The sequence below is a fragment of the Nannochloropsis gaditana genome (genome assembly GCF_000240725.1).
Source record: "Nannochloropsis gaditana CCMP526 unplaced genomic scaffold scaffold042, whole genome shotgun sequence".
Lineage (NCBI taxonomy): Eukaryota > Eustigmatophyceae > Eustigmatales > Monodopsidaceae > Microchloropsis > Microchloropsis gaditana.
In genome coordinates this window covers 54,893-67,250 of record NW_005803911.1, presented here as the reverse complement: position 1 = coordinate 67,250, position 12,358 = coordinate 54,893, and the positions used below count along the sequence as shown (strand labels likewise).

General features: G+C 56.8%; 1 protein-coding gene across 1 annotated transcript; it reads right to left on the bottom strand.

Annotated features, from left to right (window-relative positions):
- Positions 1-6,648: 6,648 nt before the first annotated feature.
- Positions 6,649-7,001, bottom strand: NGA_2119100 (mitochondrial inner membrane oxa1l-like protein; the record flags this gene model as incomplete). The annotated part of the gene is made up of 1 exon (XM_005856094.1): positions 6,649-7,001. A coding segment is annotated over one exon (353 nt), but the record flags the coding sequence as incomplete, so codon positions are not given.
- Between the last annotated feature and the right edge of the window lie 5,357 nt (positions 7,002-12,358).

The following is a 12,358-nucleotide window of genomic DNA, read 5'->3' as shown; positions in this document are numbered from 1 at the left end:
CGCCCTCATTGTACTCTTCTCCGAAACTCTCGTCCACCATCTGCCTCAACTCCACCCTGATTTCATTCACCTCGTCACCTTTCAACCCGTCCTTCACAAACCGGCACTCGACCTGGTATTTGATCATCTCCAACGCCCCCCGTATCACGCCACACAATATGTTTGAATAGACCAAGCCAGAGTATTGAGGTGGGAGCTCCACAAAGTCCGCCAGCGGATTGTCATACACCTGCAAACTGAAAGCTGTGCCTTCGGCATTCCAAGCCGTCACCTCCACCACTACCCCCAAAAACATTTTAAACCCTACTTTCGCCAGCGTCTCAGCAACTTCACGGAAATTGGCACAGTTGCCAACACCAGACTTGGCGAGGAACTCGTCGACGAGTTTCTGGCCGATGCTATACCCCCTGAAAGGAAGCGCAGGCGTGAGAACAAAAGTATCAATGAGTAGATGGTCGTTTAGAATAACGCTATCCATGACATGCAACCGAGTACAGCTAAGTAGACCTTCATATAAATAAAGGGGAGTAAGAAGGGGCTCGGAAATCTTCCCGAGCTTTGTTCTATCCCCTTCACACCTACATCGTCTCAAGTTGTTGATTTACGGCTTGCACGTCCTCGTAGTCTCGAATCAGCTGCATGACCATGGCCCCGTATGTGAGATTAAATAATTCGGCATTCTGGCGGGGAGTCGAGTTCACGTGTCAGATCTAGAGAATGCAACTTCATTAAGAAAGACAAAACGTACCATTTTGCTCATCTTGGTCCAGGCTTGATCCCCTGCGCGAGTGGCAGCAGAGCGGCTGCTTGATGATGACATACCTGCTGACCAGAAACGAGCACTTCAATGATGCAGCTGTGTTCATTTGATTCGTATGTGAGCTCACACTATCGAATGGAGCACGGGCAAGCTGACCTCGGACCGTGAGTCTGGGTGTTCGGGTCTCTGATGCGGGGCGCATTGGGCCTTCGCCTGCGGGCGTGAGCGAGTCGAGGGAGGACTTCGGAGACTTTCCCTTGTGCTCTCTTCCAACGCGCGCTGAAGGTGCTTTACGCACCCAGCCGCAGGGAGATGGTGAAGAAGAGAAGCAACGTCGAACTGAAATTTGATCGTTGAAGCATTTGTGGCCCTGGTATATGGGTTTTCACTCTCTTTGAGCTCACTTTACGCCTTGAACGCCCCTCACCTCTCCCCCTTTTAACACACATGGAATTGTACTGCCAGAGCAATGGGGCAAGGGACTCCAGGAGGCATGCCTCCACCAGGCGGTCAACTGCCAGGCCAGGGTGATCAGAAGAAGGAGGACAAGGCAAAGAAGAAGAAGTTCGAACCTCGGCCCGCCGTGCGGAGTGGCCGGCGTCGCCGTCGTAAGGGCCCCTCGGCTGCCGTTCGGATCCCCCAGGTCTTTCCAACCTCGAAATGCAAGCTCAGACTGTTGAAATTGGATCGGATCAAAGACTTCCTGCTGCTTGAGGGGGAATTCATCCGCAATCAAGAGGTGTTCCGCCCTCATGAGGAAAAGGACCAGGAGGAGCGGGCGAAAGTGGAGGAGCTTCGAGGGAGTCCGCTGGCGGTGGGCAATCTGGAGGAGATGATCGATGACAATCACGCTATCGTTTCCTCGTCGGTCGGGCCCGAGTATTACGTGGGCGTGCTGTCATTTGTTAACCAGGACTTGCTGGAACCGGGCTCCACAGTCCTCTTGCACAACAAGGTGATGGCGGTGGTCGGCATCCTCTCGGACGACACGGACCCGATGGTGTCTGTCATGAAGGTAGAAAAGGCGCCCTTGGAGTCTTACGCGGACATTGGTGGGCTGGAGTCGCAGATTCAGGAGATCAAGGAGTCAGTGGAGCTGCCCTTGACCCACCCCGAGCTCTACGAGGACATCGGCATCCGCCCGCCCAAGGGAGTCATCCTCTACGGGGAGCCCGGCACCGGCAAGACTCTTCTGGCCAAGGCCGTGGCCAACCAGACGTCGGCGACCTTCTTGCGAGTGGTGGGCTCGGAGCTGATTCAGAAGTACCTCGGGGATGGACCCAAGCTGGTGCGTGAACTCTTCCGGGTGGCTGACGACCTGTCGCCCTCCATCGTCTTCATCGACGAGATCGACGCCGTTGGCTCCAAGCGTTACGATTCGAACTCGGGGGGCACGCGAGAGATCCAGCGGACGATGCTGGAGCTCTTGAACCAGCTGGACGGCTTCGACGAGCGAGGAGACGTCAAGGTGATCATGGCCACCAACAAGATCGAATCCTTGGACCCCGCGCTCATTCGGCCTGGGCGCATCGACCGGAAGATCGAATTCCCCTTGCCGGACATCAAGACAAAGCGGCGCATCTTCGGGATCCACACGGGGCGCATGACCCTCTCGGAGGACGTGGACCTGGAGGTGTTCGTCATGGCCAAGGACGAGCTCTCCGGCGCCGACATCAAGGCGGTGTGCACGGAGGCCGGACTGCTGGCACTCCGGGAGAGGAGGATGAAGGTGACGCAGGACGACTTTGTCAAGGCCAAAGAAAAGGCGTTGTACCGGAAGAAGGGCAACATCCCCGTATCCATGTACCTGTAAGAGGGAGGAGGGGGAGGGCATTGGCCGGTTGGGGGGGGCGCGGCCAGCACAAGGAGTGTATGAAGCAGCTCACGAAGACCCCAACGTAGGAAGGGCAAATAAAGGGCGACCAAAAAAGAAGACACGTGCAAAGAGGCGAGGAGGGGAGACTTGGCGGATGGCGACGGCTGTTGTTTACTTTGAAAATCATCTTTGTTGGGCGGACGCCCGCTGTGTGCACAATCACACATTATGGCACATGTACAGGGATTGCATACGCGCAAATAAAGACATAACACATGCATGCGCGCTCACTTATCCATACATCAGCAAGCTTCTAGAATAGAATGGGGTAATTCGCCCGCGGCTCCTTAGGCCTCTTGCCGGTGAGCTCCGCCCCACTCCCCTCGATGGCTCCGCGTCGCTCATGGCCCTTCCTCATCCTTACAGCTGCCTTCTATCTCGTCGATGGTGTGCAAAATTGAATGACAGTGGTAGCTGAAGCGCTCGTGGGAACACCGCACCTGTTGGGACTTCACACTCTGTTCGTCGATCAGGGGCACCAAATCTCCGACAGCCCAGACATTGATCGCGTACGCGTCAATATTATCGAGTGAAATCTTAAACTTTTTCCGGGAAAGGACCACGCCGGGCGCGGAGAAAACAACGGCCACACCCTCCAAGCGTGCAGCGACAATTTGTGCTACCCCACCCCCGAGGCTGTGGCCGGTGAAGAGGAGTTCGTAACCCTGGTAGTAGGGATTCGAGAGAATGGTGCTCGTGATGTAGTTACCTGAAACGGGGGAAGGAATGCACAATGCCATGAGGACGTGAGATGCAACATTTATAAGGGACCGCACGGAAAGGAGTGGCATGGACAAGAAACGCCGTGATTGAATTGATGTCTAGCGCGCCGTTCTGTGATGTCCTGCCCTTTCGACCCTTACAAACTTACTGAGTGCATCGTAGTAGTACCTCACAGCGTTTCCAACCGCCTCAGTCCCGTGAGAAGACCCGGTACTCCGACTGTCCGAGAAGCGTTGACCGCCCAGGTGGTGGTTCAGGAGGACGCCTTTCAGCGTGGCCAGGGTTTCAACCAAGTGCGAGGGCGTGCCCACGAACTTGTTCAAGAGGGGTTGGAACATTGGGCTGGCATACAAGGGGAAGAGAGACGTACAAAGCTGGATGAGGATCGCCTCCGAGTATGCGTCCAGATCTTGAAAGAGATCGAAGAGCGCGTTCGTCCCTCGAATTCCCCAGACTAAAACCCGACTGTGCGGCAAGTCGAACATGTAGGTGACGGGGCCGTACTGCCCCAGGTCCACGAGCGAAACGTTTGAAAAATGGTGCCGTGGCACGTGCTCGGCCAAGTAGCTTTGTAGTTCCGCTTGCTCCATGTAGGCGGCGTTCGAGACGTGCGCCAAATCCAAGACGCTGAGGCGGTCCCGAGAGAAGGTCTGCTCACAGAACGCGTACGGCTGCGGAGCTTGCACAACATCCGAGCGTGGAGCGGTGTCGTTGCTACGGTGATTAGCAGGCGATGGAGGTCGTTTCCAAGAGCCTCGTGCCGCGCGGTAGGCTGCGTGGGCAGCTTGGTAGTTCTCCGGCACCGTCCGCAAGGTCAAGACCAGCAGGAGAAGGAATATGATCGAGGCGAAGGTCCACTTGCGAGCGGTCGTGACGATGGCGTGCGTCCGCGCCTTCGTGTGGAACGCGAGGCCTTCTTCGTGCGTACGGGGCGGAGGAAGCTTCCGGTCGCGAATGGCGGGGATATGGGCCAGTAAGACAAGGCAGTTGGAAAGGAGGATGACCACAATCACGGCCGCTCCCAAGTAATACGAGGCCAGCGAGAGACAGAGCAGGAATCCTGTGACCAAACAAAGTGTAAGCGCCACGTCCAAAGCCAGAAGTCCCACTGGGCTGCAATACAAAGCGATGAGGCGTGCAAGAACAGCGTGCAGGAGGGGCACCGCCATGAAATAGGAGATAATGAAAGCGAAAAGGACGTAGGCCCGCACTGAGACCGCCGTGTATGCGAGAAGAATCAGGGCGGAAAGGAGGAGAAGGGTCCACGGTAAGCTGACGATCGTTGGGAAGCAGCGTCGCTCATCCAAGCGGGCCCCGGACCTCCCTCCGCCGCACCACTGAACGCAGTACCAGCCGAGGTGCCACGGGGTGGGCCAAGGCTTCACCCCGTGACCCGACAAGAGCCGGCGTCGTCGCTGATATGATCGCCGCTCTTCTATGTCCTCCTCATCTTCGACCTTATTCTCGCTGTTTTTAGGTTCCTCTGCGCTTGAAGGCTCCAAGGCCTCTTCCCTCCATTTCTCCTGATAGGGGTCTGAACTCCCTCCCTCCAAATCGACCGGCTCCGGCAAGAAGGACTGCGCGGCATACCGGCCCCACGTTGAAACCTTGTTGCTAAGCGCACCACCACCGTCAATGGTCGAGCGCACGTAGATGCGTACGGCTCGGCTGGCCTCCGTGTGGAGCAAGCCATGGGCCACCACCCTGCCTGCCCGACGACACCACCCTATGCAACCCCAGATAATGCCCGAAGAGTGCGGAAATCCATTACGCTTTTCCCCACCAGTCGGGGCTTTTCGGGGGCAAGGCTTAAGGATGGAGTGGTCCTGACCGATCAGGGCGCCCGCGAAAAAAAGGAAGGCTAGAAGCACGTTGGAGGCGAAGGACAAGAAGAACTGGGTCCGCCAAAGCCAACCGCTCGCGGTTTTCTTCAACTGCATGCCGAAGACAACAAGACTGAAGAGCACCGGAACATTGATGCAGAATGTCACCGTTGTCGTCAAGCAGTTTTTAGAAAAGGTACTTTGCAAGTTCCCCCTCAAGGCCGCCAGCGACGCCTCCATGTCAAAAAAATCCTCCCAAACGCCCCAAAAGAGGACATTATAGACGAAACTGAAATAAAGCCACAACAGTGAGATCACTGGCGACAGTCCAACCACGATTGCAGCTTGTCCGAGTGAATCTCCCGTCTCAAGGGCCTCATACACGATACTTATTAAAGTGCAAACAGCTAATGCCAGAAATATGATGGCCCAGTTGAAAAAGTAATACGCCCAGACAATTTTGAGCGCTGCACTTATTCCACCCCAACATACATTATGCCCGCATACGCGTAGACCACAGGCCCCAAATTGCAGTACACGGGCCTGCAAACGTCTTTCTTTTTGCTCGTCACTGTCGCTGTCCCACTCGTCATTCTCGTTTTGCTGCGTCACTTTGACGAGGCGGTCGCTTGACAAACGAATAAAAATAGATCGAGAGGAGCTACTGTAGTGTACGCCATGTCGGTGCCGTCGTAATGTGTGTTTTTCACTTTCGGTTGTGCTTCTTCCCTTCGGAGCTTCATCTTCATTTGATGTATCGAGAAGCAACAAAGGTCGCCGCAGTAGTGGCTCTTCGTCGAGCGCTGGTGGTGGCAACTGAGGCAGCATAGTGCCTGTAGCGTAGAATTGTCATGAAAAAAGCGCGCATTAGCTGACGTGATGCATCCTGCGTTAAGCCAACAAGACAGCGCCTTGGCCCATGGCGGGGGCTGTACCCGCTGGGCCCATCGAGCTCTTGACGCTCTCCAGAAGGGGGGAGGTTGGTGGGCATGGCAATGCGGCGGACAAGAAATAAGGAAATTCCCATCTCGTTAAGGGACAAGGAGCTGCTTTACAGAGATCCAGTTTTTCTTTTCCTCGTCGCCTTTCCTTCCTAAGAGCTGCGTCCTCCTTGAGGTCAATTTCTCGATTTCGAGACAGGACGGATCGAAAGCTCCGGACTCTTTTCCTTCCTACTCCCTTCTTGCTTCTTCAGCTCCTCGCCGTCGCTTTTTGTTTGCTTTAGACGAGCTTTACGGCGAGATTCATAAGCATCCAAAGCTTGCAGAGCCTTCAGAAAGATCCGCTTTTCTACGAAAACACCGGCATCAGCCTCGGACCCTGCAGGAGTAGAGACCGTGTGCCCTGAAGCCGGGCCCTCCTTTGCAGCTCCTCCACTCTGAAGCCGCTCTTTGGGTACAGTGGGAAAGCCTAAGAGAAGGCGGACATCAGGATTTCGCAAGGCGAAATGTTGGGCATGCCCGTAGACACTGGAAGTGAACCAGTAGATGAAGACCCCAGCGGGCAGGGTGGACGAGACCGGGGCCCCCAGAATGAGGAAGAGTTGCAAGTTGTCCTTCAAAAACCGTAGAATTATCTGAGACTCATGCAAACGAGCGAACCCGAGCTCCAGATTCAGGTAAGTTGAGCCTAAGCACAGCACAGGCAAGATCAAAAGGGGGTCCGCCTCGGTCAAGTCCTCGAACCAGGCAACCCCCCCCTCCTCCAGGCCCGGGACCTGCTGGTCGATCATGCGCCTATTGGCAAGAGCAAAGGTTACGAACACAGGTAGCTGGACGATCGGAGAGGCGATGGCGGCGAGAAGACTCACTTGGTGCAGCTTGAGCGCGGCCCGCACGCCGGCGGCGTAGTCTTGGCACACTGCTGTGGTGCCCGCCCAATCCCCCGCGCGGACCCCGTCGAGGCGCTTAGAGAGAGCTCTGTTCAAAGCGAGGACGAGGGGCGCCGCCCGGGCCAGGCGAGCAAGGGCGTGGGCTTGGTAGCGGACGACAGGGAGCAGGGCCAGCCGGAAGGCCAGAGTGGAGAGGACGATGGAGGCCCACCACGGCAATCCCGTGGCCTCGTGCGTCACCTCCAGGAGCGTTTGCATGGATCGGACTGGGATGGAGTCGAATACCCAGGCATGCCACGTCGTGGGGTCTATTTGTGGGATTTGGGACACCGGCGCGAGGTCGGACGGTGTGCCCGTGGGCGGCGGCGAGGGGGAGGCGCTAAACCCTCTTCGCGCCGAGTCGAGTGACTTGGGGAGGATAGGGCCCAGCCCGCGGCCAGAGTACGCACCAGCTCCAGCACGCAGTGATGCACCTCGCAGACAAATCTCACCGGCGTTGTACCGCCATGACATAGTCCTCCTGGCCAGATTTCTGCACAGGCGCAGTGGCGTAGTCATCCTCCCTCCCACCGAGATGGGGTCGTATCCCGTGTCGGGCGCGTTTAGCCTCCCCTTCCTTGTGCCATGTTCACCGCTGCTCTCTCCTCACTGCTTTGATGAATTTTCGACGATAGCTATTTGCTCTGTACAGTTGATCACGAGAGGTAAGATTAGCGCAATAAGTTCGCAGTGCGTGACCGAAAGAGAAGCGGTGGGGGCGGCGAGGTTTGGGCGAGAGGAAGGAGGGCTGAAGGCAGAGGAGGCGACAAGTAGGGTGGAAAAGGGAGAGTAAGAAACACTGGTGGGGAGCGAGTGACAAAAAAAAGAGTTGAAGATGTCTAGGCCGATTGTTGCACCGGACGTGGTTATCATCTGGTTGCATACAGCGCTATTATAAAAGAAGACAGGAGACACCGGCCCCGCAGAGATCTCCGAGTCGCCGTCCGCACGACGATTTCCAAGTTGGCCCTGTGCGACTCACAACCCCCACACAATCGGACAGCTCTTGTGCCATGACTGGCACGGGCAAAAAGGTCAATACGACCAAGGCAACCTCCGTGGATGCTATGCGAGAGCACGTGGCAGACTTGCTGGCGCGCGGCGGGGAGCGGACGCGAGTGGTGCTCAAGTACCGACACTGCGACTCCAAGGCCTCATTGCGGGTGACGGACGACTGGAAAACCGTAAAATACACGACAAACAGACAGATTGATGTGAGTAAGATTACGCGGCTATTAGGACTGGCCGTCCAAGGGAAGGCTACAGACACAGCGGAGGGCTCCCTAAGGCCGAGCGCATCACCAACGCGTGCTCGTAAAGGTAAGGGGAAACAGAAGGCGAAGAAGGGATAAGAGGTTGATTGGCTAACATTGAAGAAAAAATATTTGTGATAACACATTTGGCCAGTATTCCTGCGGCTTACTCAGAGGCCGTTTTTTGTTGTGACAACAGATTTTATCGGAATTATCTTGTCACCGTCTTTCATGTCGTGTTCGTGCTGCCTTCGCGCGCATAGATAGACTTTAAGTTCTTTTACCGTGCTATCTTTGCGACTTCGGCTTTATTTAGAAATATTCCTTGTTGTCTAAAGTCCCTACCTGTCTTTCTTACAACTGTTTGACGGCAAATGAAGACAAGACGAGGACAGCCGCCTTCTCGAGCTCATATCACCAATCTTGATCTCCCTTGCTCCGCGCCGACCTAAATCCCATCGTTTCCGTCGATCGCCGCTACGCGAGGCTCTTCCCCACCGATTCTCGGCCCATGCCCAGACCATCTCCCTGGTGAGAGTGCGGTTGGCGCCATGCTGCACCCTTCACGGGGTGGGCGAGCGTGCTGCCAGAGGCCTCGTTCAGAGACTGATACATGAAGGAGGCCCTGGGGGCGGAGGGGCCAGGCGGGGACAGGGCGGCCCTCCTGGCGCTGGACGTGAACCACCCTTTCATGTCCGGGCTGTGCGATTTGTGCGTCAAGGGGAGGGAGGCTCCCGATGTAATGCGATCCGGCTCTTTGCCATTTCCCTGTCTTCCTGCATCACTACAGTCGGCCCCCGGCCAGAAGGGCAGCCGCTCCGTTTGGTAAACGTAGAGTGCGAGGTTGACTAGTGCGGCCCCTGCAAGGAAGAGGAGGGAGGGGTAGAAGTCGAATAAGAGCCACTCGAGGGAGCAGGAGAGGATGATGGAGAGGGAGGATCCGAAGCCCTTCATGATGTTGTCGGCGTGCACCACCACCAGCGCCACCACCAAGCCCCCCAGGGCCTGGAGGACGACCACGCCGACCACGGCCGCGTTGTAGCCGTGAAAGAAACCCTTCTCCGCCACCCGGGCGCCGTCTTTGCTGTACACGGTCATGAACGCCACCAGCACCGAGGAGACGCCCATCTGGATGTTGCGGACCCACATGCTGCTGGCGGCAGCGGCCGTGGAGGAGGGTTGAGGGGTAGCCCCACGAGGTCCGCCTGGGGGGGCCGAGACTTGCGAGGAGATGGGAGGAGTCTTGAGCTCATTTGCTTTGCTTCGCGTCCCCACGCCCTTTAAAATCTTCTCAAACCAGACCCCTGCGAAACCGGAGGTCATGCAGGCCATGAGCACGCATAAGAAGCCGAGGGTAGGATTTTGCTCGTCGCCCGCGGAGGGGAAGGAGTCAGGGAGGGAGGCCTTGGGTTTGTGGGCGTCAAGCTCAGCAAAGGAGACCCCAACAGTCAGGATGATGAGGGCGGTCCACTTGGTCCGGCTGAGGGAGCGCTTGAGGAGGAGGACAGAGAAGAGGGCCGTGGTGAGAATCTTTAGCTGGTAACAGACTTGGTAGATGGCGGCGTCCAGGTTGGCGAGCGCGGTGTACAGGAGATTGTTCTGGACCGTGTAGAGGAGGGAGGGCACGGAGAGAAGAAGCAGCTCGCGGGGCTTCAAGACTTCGTACCGAAGGTGGGCGAGGAAGTGAGAAAGGTGCTTAAATCCCTGGGCCTCCACAAGGAGGCAGGTGACCATTTTCAGGCACTGTGTCAAGGTCGAGGGAATACACAAAAATTTGGCTAAGCTTGAGGGTGAAAGGCTGCGGCACCCTCCGGAGCAGTCTGTCCCATGCATCGAGTTCCTGTTCCCAAAATTTCATCTCCCCGACTTTTGCCGACTCACCTCCATGCATGCTACCGCGGTCGAGACAATGTAGTGGTCGCCCCGGTTTGTCAGAGAGGAACGCATGAGCAAAACTAAGGACGTATTTTGCACCACTAGCAGGAAAAGCGCCACCCATTTCATGGGTATTGTTTTGGGCAACATATTCCTTTTGAATCGAAAAGCGCCGGAAAGCAGCCCTGAAGCGGCGGTCACCAAAAAAAGCGTAGTTGTGCGATATCACCTGGGAAACATTCCACCTGACCAGCGGTGGCAGTATTGTACGTGCGTGTAAAATCACGTAGAAATACGAATGAATAGGGCATTGATAAAAACGTGCGCGGCGAAGTGACCTTTCCGTAGAAAAAACGTGCGAGTGAAGGCCGGGACCCAGGGAGCCTCCCCGTCGGCGCCGTGAGCAATAATAGTCGTGAGAGAAAGGTGGCATAGGTAGCCGCGACACAAGCCACGAGACGAGGGGGCCACAGCACCGAACACCCCACGGAGAATTAAGCGGGGTCCTGTCTCCCTAAATTCAAACCGGTGGGGCCGCTGCGCGTGATGCTGCGAGGATGACCGCTCGCACGCCGGGTTTAAGCGGGGGGACTGGCGGAGAGTCCAGTGACGCGTAAAGTGGGCCTTTTGGGGTCGATGTTTCGGGGTCGCTGTCGTCAAGTGAGACCCGAATTTCATCCAATTCTCGCCTTGGGGTGTAAGAGGTGAATCGCCGTGTCCAAGGTTGGAAAGCGAACTCCTGCTGGGATTTATGGATGGCATAACTTTGTCCGGGGTGTGAATGGGTGGAGGATGCTGACTCGGGAGGGAACCACTGTTGAAACTCCTCGCGCTAGCAGAGCAGGCTCATCACGCCTCGGCTTGTCCGTCGTCGACACACGCGCACGTCAGTGTGCATTTGTGATGTATGCTCACTCTTTTGCATGCTCTACACACTTGATGCATCGTTCTCAGGTCGCTCCTGTCAAATCAACAAAACCGGGTTGGTTTCAAAAGCTGGCCGTCCTACCCTCGCTCAGATATCTTCCAGTGGTGGGCGCGGGCGGCGACGTGACCACTTTCTCACACTCAAAGGGACTGTCCCATTGTGCCGGACATTAACGCCTCTAACAAACAAAGAAGGTGTCTGTCTAAATCAGCACACGGCAGACGGTATGACCACCTTCTTGAATCCAGGCCCGGCAAGGGAGAAACTCGTGGGCAGTGGCGTCTTTTTCGAAGGCAGCATCGGGGTCGTCGGGCACGAGTCAGGCGGGGGAGTTGGGAGCCAGGACGAGATGGACACGGACCATTTCAACGAGCTAGACCACATATTCGACTTGTCGTACAGCGCGGAACAGGACCCTTTTGGCTCGGGCAGCGGGCACGCGCAGAGTCAGGGCACTGGGTATGGGCATCCGCCCCAGACGCAGCTCGGGGGCGCCAGTCTCTTGATGCCCCACCCACACAACAGCCATGGCGCGATCAGCCACGACGGCTCTCGCATGCACAACGATGGCATGGATTGGCGCGCGAAGGATGAGGACTGCTCGTACCACACCGCCGTGGACGCCAGCTGCCACATCGACAGTAGCTACCACCATGTTGATGCCTCAGGCCACTCCATGGTCGACGCCTCGGGTCACAGCACGATAGACGCGTCGGGCCACGACTCCCTCATCGACTCAAGCGGCCATTACGACGACTATCTGGCGCACAAGGGGGACGCCCGCTACATGGAGCACAGTTGTGAAGCCTGCAAGCGCTCGAAGGTGAGGCATGTCGCTGCTTCCCTCTGGAGGGCACAGCCTCGACGCTACTTTCATGCCCTGCCTCACCAGTCACACTTCGTTCTTTTGAACCCTACATTTTGCGTGCTTCGTTATATCGTTGCTTGTCCCACCGCCCCGCACTTCTCACTCTACTTCCATATTCCCTCATAGAAACGATGCAACCGCCGCAACCCCTGCCAGATCTGCACCTCCAGGGGCATCAAGTGTGTGCCGCAAATCCGGGGTCCTGGGCGCCCCCCGGGCAGTAAAAGCAGTCGGGGCTGCACCTCCTTGTCACTGAGCAGCTCACGGCATGGAAGCTCCAGGGGTGACATACGCGCCGCGAACGGAAGCGGGCAGAGCCACAACAGCAGTGCCACGACATCGGCCGCCTCCTCCACCTCCTCCTCCTTGTCCCGCTCCCTCT